At 36.2% G+C, this 12729-nt stretch overlaps 1 protein-coding gene across 2 annotated transcripts in view; it reads left to right on the plus strand.

Moving 5' to 3' along the window:
• LOC145259151 (protein mesh-like) overlaps positions 1 to 12729 on the plus strand; it is a 450682-nt gene that overhangs the window by 82216 nt on the left and 355737 nt on the right. For both annotated transcript variants that reach the window (XM_080116860.1, XM_080116861.1), the window contains exon 5: positions 5562 to 5727. In XM_080116860.1, coding sequence (XP_079972986.1) covers positions 5562 to 5727 — 166 coding nt within the window. The remainder of the gene's footprint in view (positions 1 to 5561; positions 5728 to 12729) is intronic.

Raw genomic sequence — 12729 nt, forward strand, 5'->3', positions numbered from 1 at the left:
TGGCCTCTGGGCCTTGATAAGTGGTGACACCCATGTAAAAAAAAAAAAAATCACTCGAACAGTTTTCTTTTTATAATGTACAGTTTTAAAAGTTTAAAAACTATATAGTTTTTACTTCAGGAAAATTAATGGGTCAGTTTTTACGATGTGCCCTGTTAAAATACTGTTAAAAACTCGCTCAATATATGTTACTGTGACATAGGTTGACATATATTCGGCGGGTTTTTAATAGTATTTTGTATAGTTTTTTATTTATAACACCTTTTCCCAAACTTACGGTGTTAAAGAGGGTGTGAGACGCCATCTTGAATTTTCCAACACATCGGTAAACACTGTATGTTTTTCGAGCTGAATAAATATATTACATTGAATAAAAACACAAAAAATATATCCAGTTAGGTAGAAAAGTAACTTATCTTGCCTTTGATAACATTTATTTATATATTTGTTTTTGACTATTTTTTCGAATCTATGTGTACAGTAATACAAACCCACGATATGAATACTCACGTTGTTATATATATATATATATATATATATATATATATATATATATATATATATATATATATATATATATATATATATATATATATATATAAATGAGATTATAGCAGTTAAAAAACATTTTTAAAACACACACACACCTTTTTCAAAGTGATCAGAAATCGTATAAAAGTAAAAAGGGTAAATTTTTATTTACTTTCCAACTTAATCACCTTTAACGTGACTTTTACCGTTTTTTTTAAATGGAATTCATTTACCGATACAAAAGAAATGATAAGTAAATAAATCCATAAATAAATATTATAAATGGTTTATTTTAATACTTGCCAGGATGCGGAGGAAAATGAATGAAGGGGGAGGGGAATAAAATAAAAACATTTTGGAAACAGAGTAAGTTTGAAAGAATTGCTTTGCACAGAAAGAAATTAATGAAAAAATAAAATTAAATTTCTTTTCTTTCTTGATTTTTTTTTAGTTTTTTATGAAAAAGGAAGTCAAAATTAAGACTATAAAAAACAATTTTTATTAAGAGCGAACCTCAGTCGTCAGGTCTGTAAAAAAAGACGTGGAATAATAAATGTTTTCTAATACAAATTGTTTTTACTTATGTGTTCATTTGTCTCTTTGAAGTTCGTTTGTTTAATATATCGGTTTGCAATATAATTTTGTCATTCTGTCAGACTCAAATTTTAAATCTATATATCTATAAAAGTGTGTGTGTGTGTGTGTGTGTGTGTGTGTGTGTGTGTGTCTGTGTGTCTGTGTACATTTCCCTACGAAATAACTCTGTCAATTTTTAGTCTACAGACTCGAAATTTGATATACAGGGTACTGAGATTTGGAAAAATCTATGTGATCGGTTTTTAGCCAGAAATTTGGCGATTAAGGGGTCAAAGTTCAACGATTTGAGCTTTGAGAACTCTACCAAACTTCTCCAACAATTTTGGGTCTACACACTTGAAATATTTGATATAGCTTCCGTGGACATGGATCTAACTTAATAACTTGATTTGAGCCCAAAACAATAAATTTACAGGGGTCATAATAGGGGTCAAAGTTTAAAAAATTACCCCCTTTTTTTTTGCTCATCATACACCTCCAAACACCCGGGCAACGCCGGGCACCCATGCTAGTATACAAATATTCCACCAGCCTTCTTCCATAAGAAGAATCCAGAACCAAGCATCCGTGATGACTTTTCACTTCCAGATCCCAGTCTTTTCCAAGAGGAGGTCAAGCTTGAAAATGAATGGTTGGAAAGGTCCATAATACCACTGATGGCCGCCATATTGGAATTTCAGGTGGCCAGCACTTTTTTCTTAAAATCTACTATCCAGCAAACATTTATGCCAAATTTCATGCTTGTATCATCAAATGAACGATTGTTTGGGTAATCTGCTCCACTATGGTAAAATGAGGTATTATGGTGATAGTGTCTTAGTGTAGGGAATCTAATAAAGTCTTTTCAAAGACCTAGCACTTAGATTAGAATGACCCTCGACCCCCCCCTACCGGCTCCATGCCAAAGTGTTTTGGACCCCAAATGAGGGCCTGGCAGTAGATAATGCCAGGCCCGGGGCAAAGCACTAAATAAGTGAGCATTCTCGGCATCGCACCGGGAAACGTCCAGAAGCAATCAGCTTTGATCAATCTTGTATATTAGACAATTGCTATTCAATCTGGACAATTGGGTGCTGGTTTCCCCCTCCCCAACATCTGTTGGGGAAAAACAGTCAAATTTGGGTAAATAAACCCAAACGCTGCCTCGCAGCAAAAGTTAACTGCGTGACTTCTATTTGACCTTCAAATGGAAGCAGCAGAGTTAACTTTTATTGCGGGCACCTGTTTTTAATAGTTAAATAAATAAATTCAAACGTGTCTCCATTGTATGCTGCGGTGGCCCAATGGTTAACGTCGCACTGTTATTTTTTCACACTTTAATTTCCAACTTTGCCTCAAGGGTTCAGGTTCGATCCTCGTACTCACCTACCAAACTTTATTTTAATTATTTTAACCCTCCCCCCCCCCCCCCCGGAGTTTTGATTTACCTCAAAACACTCGGGCATCGCCGGGTACCCCCCCCCCGCTAGTATAAAATATAAAAATGAAAGTGTCTGTCTCTGTGTGTGTGTCTGTACATTTCCTTACACAATAACTCTGTCAATTTTCAGTCTACAGACTCGAAATTTGATATACAAAACATTGAGATTTGGGAAAATCTTTGTAATCCGTTTTCGGCCAGAAATTTGGCTGTTAAGTGGTCAAAGTTCAACGATTTGACCCTTGAGAACTCTACCAAACTCCTTTGCCAATTTTGGAATTAAACACTTGACATTTTAGATATAGGTTACTTGGACATGGATCTAACTTAATAACTTGATTTGAGCTCAAAACAATAAATGTTAAAGGGTCATAATAGGGGTCAAAGTTAAAACAAAGTTGACCTCTGCAGTCTCTACAAAATTACTCAGACAATTTCTGGTTTAAACATTTGAAATTTTAACATAAAGAGTATTCAGAGATAGAGCAAGCTTTTTAATCGGTTTGGGTCGAAAATTTGAGCTACCAATATATAAATGTATGTATGTATGTTTGCATGTCTGCCTAAAACTTTCGACAGAGACGACGAATTTTCACAAGATCAGTATCGTTTTGAAGCTCGACCCTTCAGAAGACAAATACCAAAAAATTGGCTAAAAACATTAATTTCTTCACCCTCAACTGGGTACTTTTCTACAGAGAGGGGTCGCTTTTTTCGCTGATATTTTCGAAACTCTTTTCGATTGTCTAGACTTAATTTAAAATTCAGTCACTTTCGGTTTGGCAGTGGTCGTAACAGCAAAGGCGTCACGTTTTTTTCACTTTTTTTCCTCCTTCGCGGTACGGGTTCGAGCTTGCCTTCCTACTACCACGTTTTTTTTTTTTTGTTCAACACACACCTCCAAACATCCAGACAATGCCGGGCACTCATGCTAGTATATATATATATATATATATATATATATATATATATATATATATATATATATATATACTAGCCTGGGTGCCCGGCGTTGCCCGGGTGTTTGGAGGTGTGTGTTGAGCAAAAAAAAAAAAAAGAAAAAAAAACATGGTAGTAGGCAGGCAGACTCGAACCTCTACCATGAAGAACGTAAAAAAAAACGTGACGTCTTTGCTGTTGCGCCCCCATTGCCAAACGGGAAGTGACGTAGGTTGAAATTAAGGCTAGTCAATCGTGGTTGGGTTCTCTTCAATGCTACGCCTCACATCTTCAGTATTTTCAGGTGTACATAGTGAGTGACCTCATCCACGTTTCGACCTATCAATTACAAATTCATTATTGCATCTCAAACATTGAAATGGCGGATATAAGATTTTTGCGCTGCAACAATTGACCGTCCATTTTCAAAGAAAAATTTAATTATTTTCATTCACTGTTCTGTTGTAAACTTATCCATACTAAATATTTCCAAAATTCTATTTTATAATTCTGAAAAGAGACATTAAAATATAGTAATAAAAAAAGGTTATTTAATTTTTCAAATGTTTTGTCCAACGCACCGACTTCTGGTGACAAAAAGTCTGAGATTGGCATTTCTCTGGAAAACACAATCAGCGTTAGCAGAGATAAAATGTTTTCCGAAAAGAAATTCCAAACTTTTAGCTAAAAAAAATCTTTATATAAAAATATCTGAAGAGAGCTGAACAACGCTTGAAACGCATTATAAAAATATTTTAAAATATTAAAAAATGATAAAAGTCTGAAAAACCTACAATTGTTGATGGCTACACTCTTTTAAGTATATATATATATGTATATATAGCAGTTCAGCCATTGACTCTATAGATAAAGCCACCATTCGCCCATATTGTTTCCACATCTGGGTTGAGGTACAAGCAAAAAGTCTCTTCCTGTTACACAGGATGCAAAAGAGAATTTCTAACTTGAAAAGCTCCGCACTGTTTGCCAAGCTCCATCCCCTGTCACATTGCTGTGCTTATTTAATAAATACTTTTATAGGATGCGTTCCAATGAACTTACTCTCTAAATGAAAATACCGTCGACCAACTCACTTGTTGCTAAATTCACCTCTTCACTATAGTGATCCTTATCTCTTATTCTGGAATTCCATTTGTATTTCCCAGAATAAATCTGTTCTTTTCAGACCAACTTATTTTCTACATTTTGATCTGGGGCAACTTTTGCAGTCAGCCATGCAGTCGTCCAACCATGGTGTGACATCCATGTCTGGCCAGCATCGATCAATCAGAGAGACCAAACTATTTGTCCAACCTGAGAAAGTCTACGTACAACTTTTGCATTGCCCACTACAAGGGGAGGGGTAGGAATTTTTTTTCTGTGATGATAAGAAATATATTTGTAATCAGATGCAAATCAGCACGTTATAAACAATACATCCGTTTTCAACACTCAAACACATTGGAAATACTTCATCCAAGATTGTCTGTCATTATTCTCGCCATGGGGTGCATTCTTGTTTTGAAATCAAAGTTGACACAACAAGATAAAGAAAAGAATTAGTTGCTGAATTTGGAGAAGGACCATTTTATAAGGCTGTTAACCTTTCCTTCCTCTCTACTAGAGATGGAATCTGCTAATGCTAAATATCGGAGCTGTAGATTTCTGGGATCTTGACCTTTCATTTATAATTGATCTTCTAACTCTTCATACTTATCCTATCTCATGTGGCATCACGTCTTCTGGCTCACGTTCTTACAGAGGACAATACACCCACCACCACAAAGCATCTGATTTTATTTCTTGTTTACATGCTAACGCGTTACTATTCACCACAACCACTAACGCTGAAGAAGTAATCTGACCAGATACTTTAAAGTAACTCTCTTTCCTTACCTATACCTTTATGATTCAATAAACCAATTAATTTCTTATTTGCAAACTTTCGTGCTTGTTGCATTTCTTTGCTCTTGCCATCTTTTACTTACATCTTTAACAAGTCATAAAAACCAATCACCATTATTATCCTCTGCTATCCATTGTTTAGATCCATTTTGTTCTCTTCTTTTTCTAGGCAGGCATAAATTCCGGTTTCCATAAAGGTTGGATGAATGTGATGCCAGGAGATAATGCAGATTTGTCTCAACTGCCTTTCTTTGATTCTGGTATGCAGGAAGGGCGATTTTTGTTTCGTGTTAGCCAAGAAATACCTGAACGAGGTGGATGCACTGCTTTGCAAAGTAAGAACTAAATCTTATCGAATACATTTTTTATATATAATTTATTTTATGCAATGAATGCTCACTATTTCTGAATGACAAGAGTTTGTGCAAGTTTATGTTTGAAAGAATTTACCTGCTAAAATACACGGTTCGAGCATCCCTCTGGAAATTTCTGGAATTTCATTTTGTGTCTAAACTCAAAATGTTGGGGTAAATTATATGGACCCACTATTCATTGTTACAGCACAAACATCATTTCACATGCACGTCAATCACCATTCATTCATTTCACCAGCCTTCTTTTTTAAATTGCAATGTCCGAGGGTTATGTCAGGGCAATGGCATCAGGTGGTAATTCTGGTAACTATTCGATGTAGTTCTTTGGTATGATACAAATCTAAAACACTTCTTCAGCATTTTGTGTTTGGTCAAATGATCTAAATCAATGTTTCTCAATCTTATTGTGGTTGTGTCCATTGTTTTTTATGACACCTTTATCCCTTTTGTCCGTCCTTCAAATTAGTATCTTCTCTGCAAAATCATCATTTACCCTGTTTCCATACCTGGTGCACAATCTCTTCTGTTTGGACAGAATTAAAAAGAGAATTTCTAACCTAACGTTCCGCACTGTCTGCCAAGCTCCAGCCCCTGTTACATTGCTGTAGAGTTGCATTGTTGTTTTATTTAATAAGTACTTCGATAGAATGTGCTCCGATAAATTTACTACACTTGTATTTCTATAATGAAAATACCTCTGACCCACTGACTTGTTACTAGACTCCCCCATTTACTGTAGAGGTCCCTAGATGCCGAAAGATTTCAATTTTTACTATGCGATACATAATCTGCAAGAAAACACATACATTCATAACGTTTTTGTTAGTTACAACTATTGATTTATTCACACAATAAAAGTCATGTTAGGTTGCTTGAGTAATGAAGGCCATGTGTTTCTTTCCTAGAATTTCCAAGAAGACAATAATGCAAGGTTGCTTCTTTGACAATTGCAAAATGGTTATTTTCAAGTCCAATGTTAAAAAATATTTGTTGAATCGTCCTCTCAAATAACCAAATCCAGTTCATTGCACTTATCGTTTCCAATCTTCTCAAATATGTTGTTCAACTGACAATCTCTTTAAACCAATTATCAAGGCTTCCAGGCCTTGATAAATGTTGATCTATTAACATGAAAAAAACAAAAAAAAAACAATAGAAACTAGCAGTCCATCTTACAGCACGTCGATATTAGAGATCATAGTTGCAGGTACAGGGATATCTAGAAGTCGAAAGTGATAGAGTATCACCAGGACCGTTAAAGATAAGTTTAACGAGATCTCCGATTTACAGAAGGGTCCTATCAAACACATCCACATTCACAAAAATTTAAAAGATGTGAATAATTTCGGAAAAATAACGACATCCAACAAAGAACTCGAGATCGCTGTACTTGGATAAAATAATAAAATTTATTAACATGTTTAAGAAAAAGTAATTCAAATTATTTCAGCGTCAAGGTTTTTGCAACAAGTGTTCATAAGACAGTCTTTATTAATGAGTGTTTCAAGGAAAAGACAAAAAGTTCATGATTATGAATTTTCATTTTAAGAGGAAACACACGTGGTTATATTCTGGAGGAAAAATAAAAATCGCGTTCCATACATATGAAAATAGCAGTTTGGTTGCCAAAAAGAATAAATTTCGTTGAATAGTTTGCATTGAAGACGGAAGCTTTTAGCAGATAAGTTGTTTTAATTGTGATATGCATTCTGTTTTCTTAGAGTCAAATGTTAATATTATTTAAGTTTTTAATTTATATTTTTTATTTAATTTATTTAATAGATTCTCTCGTCTATGAATGTATTCATTATATATAGCAAGTTGATTTTAAATATAGCATAAACAGATTCGGCAATTCTATTCTCTTAACACCCACTTCCCTGTATCTCGCATTCCGTAAAACGTCATTAGACCAACTATAGAACAAAAGTAGCGTTTTAAACGGTTAATTTAAAAATATTTTGAACGCTGAACTTCATCTAAAGCAAAAACTATTTTCAATAGTTTGCATTGAAGAGGGAAGCTTTTAGCAGATAAGCTGTTTAACTACGATATGTATTCTGTTTATTAGATGCAAGTGTTAATGTTTATATTTATTTCAGTTTCTAATTTATATTTTTCTATTTGATTGTTTTACTTAATAAATTTTCTCGTCCACGAATGTACTCATTATATATAGCAAGCTGATTTTAAATATAGCATAAACAGATTCGGCAATTCTATTTATTTCCAGTTAGTGAGAGATGAATCTATCACCAAACTTTCCATTAAATACGTCAATTGAACTTATATAAATACAATACTCAATATTATCTTTTTTCTTAATGGAGAGTAGACAATGCATTATAGATGCATTATCGGCAGCTCCCGTTACTCTTGCTTCTCCTTATTTGTCCCTCAATCCTCATTTTTAAGGAGTGATTTTTCCGACAAAGGGATAAGAAAAAGCTGTATTCTAGGTCGGCAGTATTTTGCGTGAACAGTTGCCAGAGATGTCGGAAATTTTCTGTTTCTATGTCTATACTTGTAGCCATGTCACTAATAAGGGTACTGGAGGTAAACGTTTTAACTGGACTGACGTTATCCACCTAATAGTCAGGGGCCCAAACGTTGGATTAACCGATAAGGAAGTTGTCCTATCAGCACGAGCAAAGTACTGGACCTGCTGTATTGCCATTTGGTGAATGGTAGCTTCTGGTTTTGCTTCTCGATGCCATATTAGTGGGTAATTGTTACGGCTTTACCTTATCATGTGTTACAAAAAATATATACTTCTTCATTTCTTTTTCTCCCTTGCTTTCTCTCTATGCCCTGCTCTAAGCAATCTGTTGACCTATTCCTAAAACTCCATCATGAAAAGTTTCCAGAAAAAATACACGATTAAACCCAGATCTCACACTTCCAACATAAACCCCCACTACCATATCTCCTTTTCCAATATCAGGGGTTTACGTTCCAACCTTCCAGAGGTTGAAACCCAATTACAGGAGACTAAACCAGACCTATTATTCCTAAGTGAAACTGCTATTGGACTGACTATTTCCCTAGATTAAATTAAAATTATTAAAGAATACTCTAACTTAACTTCCAAACTGACCCCAAGATCGCCATGGACATGGTATATGTGCCTACATTAAAGATGGCTTTCCATTTGGTAGGGACATCTCCAGAGAAGATCCTAATTTATCCTATATGTGCTTCTGAGTTGCACTTGCTCACACTACTGCGTTTATGTTTGTCCTCTTTCATCCCCACAACAGCGGAGTTACTATCTTTCAGAACATATCTGAAAAAATTGACGACATCCTGTCTACTCATTCTTCAGCTAACATTCACGTCTGTGGAGACTTCAATGTTGACAATGTGGAATAGTTAACCCACTCAAATAAGACCGATGATGAGGAGAGATTCTGTCATGATTTCTCTTCTAGACTTTTCCTCACAACTTGCCCTGAACTATGTTCATCTTCCATTCTGTCCCCATCGTTTCATAACCTCGAAAAAATTCCAGTAAAAACCTAACAGCCAGCCATGGTTCTCTTCAGAATGTGGTGCTGCCATTGCGCACAGAAATCACTAATTCCATTGCTTCCAATGTAACAGATGTACTGAGACTAAAGCCTCTTTCATGACTGCCAGCAACTACTGTAAAAGAGTAATGAATAACAGGAGAGAGCTGTATGCTCAGTTCGTAAAGTCCAAAGTGGCTGAGCAGTTGCTTGGTTCCCACTAGTTTTGGCAAATAGCAAACAGGATCCTGAACAGAAACGTGTGCTCTATCCCAATTATCATCAATGGATCTGAGGTAATCTCGTCAGCATTAGACTAAGCCAAACTCTTTGCCAAGGACTTTGCAGCCAATTCTACCCTTTGCGACCAAGGCCGCCAACCCCCAATATTTCCTCCTGTATCAGAAAACACGCTATGCAACATACAAATATCTGTGTGTGATGTTGCCATGCTAATTAAAAATTTGAGTAAAGGACAGCATTCCAATTATAGTGCTGAAAAAGCTTCAACCAGAACTAGCTTTCATACTTAGAAAGCTGTTTAAGCGATGTCTTAAGGAGAATTGCTTCCCAACACCCTAGAAAATCCTGTCAGTATGTCTTGTGTTTAAGAATTCAGGTGATCAGTCGTCTACCTCTCAGTAATAAGTCTCCTGTGCGTCATGAGTAAGTTACTAGAATCTGTGTTAAATAGAGAAATAGTCAACCACCTCAGCAAAAATAACCTTTTTAGTGACATGCAATATGGTTTCCGTTCTGCTAGATCTACAGCAGATGTGCTTATGATTATTTCTTTATGAGATTAACGAATCTCTCGACAGAGGCTTCATTTCTCGGGAAATTACTCTTGATATATCAAAGGCCTTCGATAGGGTATGGCATAAAGGTCTACTTCACAAGATCTCCAGCTGTGATATAGCTGGAAATGTCTTCTCAGTTATTAAATCATTTCTCTCTGATAGGCTCATGGTTTATGGGCAGAAATCAGAAGCTCATAGTATTAATGCTGAAGTCCCTCAGGGGTTAATCCTGAGTCCTACTCTCTTCCTGATCTACACCAATGATCTTCAAATCACATCCTCGGATCATTTGTATGCTGACGACACTACCATCTATGGCAACACATCAAATGCTGTAAATGACCAAGTTCTCTATGATTCTCTCTCCTCGGATCTTGAGCATGTGGTACAATGGGGAAAGAAGTGGCTGGTTACTTTTAATGCATCTAAAATCAAGCTTCTACTTTACATCATCAATGCTCATAAAATTAATAGCTCTCATCTTGGGGAGGCTCCATGTTTTGACAAGCTTCTGGGCTTGACCTTTACTCCTAATCTAAAATGGAACATGTACATCAAATCAGTTGCCAAGGTCGCTGGAAAAATGGTGGGATCCTTCTATTAATTCAGTAGATATCTCACTGCTAATGCAATTCTCTACCTATATAAGAGCTAGGTATGTCCAAGGATGGAGTATTGTTGCCAAATCTGGGCAGGAGCTGCTGGAAAGACCTTATCTTGCCTTGACAGAGTTCAAATAGACTTCGTAGCCTCGTAGGGGATGCTGTTTTCTCTTTCCTGCAACCTCTTTCTCACAGAAGAGACGTTGCGAGCCTATCTCTGCTTTATCGTTATTTTCATGGAAAGTGCTCGTCTGAGCTCCAATCTATGATCCTCCCTCGCTAAACTTTCACAAGAAACACTCGTCTGGTTGAAAACACTATCAATAATTTCCATGATCCTTTATCTGTGCTTAAACCTAAACGTAGATTCCATAAACAAAGCTTCTTTCTTAGAACTGCACACCTATGGAACTGTTTTCTGTTTGCTTGCTTTCCAGCTGACTATAATATGGTCGTCTTCAAGTCCAATGTAAACAAGTTCTTGATGAGCCGTTCCCCTTAAGTAATCCAATTTACCAAATTTACACTACTAACGATCTCTATGATATTGTCTCATTGACTACAGTACCCTCATCATCGAGTGGCCTCTGGGCCTTGATAATTGGTGACTCCTATGTAGAAACAAACAGATATGGTAATTTTTCCATATTGAGAATTTAAAGTGCATAACGTGCAGGAAGTCCTCTTATGTTATTTAATGTCCAGCATGGATGGAGTTTCTTAGCTCCAGGTTAAGCTGAAAAAATCTGAAGCAAAAGCTTATATATGCATGTTCTAGAATGTTGTATCGCTCTTCATAGACAAACAGTCGACCTAAGAAGAAATAAGATTACTTCACTGAGTACTTCACTGAGTGTATCTAGCAAATGGAATGGGTGCTTTACAAGCCTGCCGCATCTGGTGGAAATTACAGCATCAGGCAGCACTGTATCAGAAGGCATGGCAGTAGTTAGTAAATCACCTGAGATTTGCGTTCTTACAGCTGTGATACTACAGTATGTGTCCTTAAAAAATGCTTTCTTTAATTAATCAATGCTGTTCGAGTCATGTTTGCCATGCTAAAGAAATATCCGAAATATTTTGTTTGCCATTCTTAGATAAGAATGGCAAAAAAAAATATTTCGTATATTTCTTTAGCACTTTGTAAGGGCCAGAGTAAGGTGGCTATAGTTGTGTGGGTACTCTATTGTATCTTACAAAAACATGTATCCATGTGTGGATGTCTTGAGGAAGATGAATCGTAGTTTTTTGGGATTTAGATTTGATGTGAAGTGGTCTCGACATGTATTTCTTCAAGCGAGACGTATAACTAGTCGGATCCAGTGTGCTTCTCATGGCAGTCGGTGCAATCATTTGTTGCAGTAGGGTCAGTGGCGTTCCATACATAATTTCAGTAGCTGTAAGTCCAATGTCCATTTTAATGGTAGATCTGATACCAAGCAGTATGAGGGGAAAGAATTCCATCCAATTATTATTGGGATTGTAGTGTGCTTTTAAGGAAGCTTTCAGTTGACGATGCAAGCTGTTTGAGGACAGGTGACAAGATGTGGTCCGTATGTGCTTGCATCCAAGTAAACATAAAAGTTCAGCAAAAAGATAAGAAGCGAACTGTTTACCTCTGTAAGTGGTAATAATTTCGAGTACACCAAATATTGATATCCACTGTGAAACGAACGTTTTGGCGACAGTCTCAGCAATAATGTCAGCAATTGGTAAGGTGATCTAAAGAATCTGTTGATGCAATTGAGTAGATATGTAAAGTTCTTCGAAGGTGGTAGTGCGCCCACTATGTTGATGTGAACATGTTTGAATCGAGGTTCAAAAATAGGGAACTCTGCCAGGAGACTCTTAATATGCTGAATGACTTTGGATTTCTGGCAAGGCATACAATTGCGTGACCAATCATATACATCCTTGTTAATAGCAGTCTATATGAAACGTTATGTAAGCAATTTCTGTGTTGCTGTTTGTGTGCAGTTGAAGTGTCCCACCAAATAATATCGTTTGAGAAAGGCAAGTGAACTTGTTGAAAGTGGGAGATCGTCATAAGTT

Source organism: Euprymna scolopes, chromosome 34 (assembly GCF_053919585.1).
Source record: "Euprymna scolopes isolate OS-2025 chromosome 34, ASM5391958v1, whole genome shotgun sequence".
Classification (NCBI taxonomy): Eukaryota; Metazoa; Mollusca; class Cephalopoda; order Sepiida; family Sepiolidae; genus Euprymna; species Euprymna scolopes.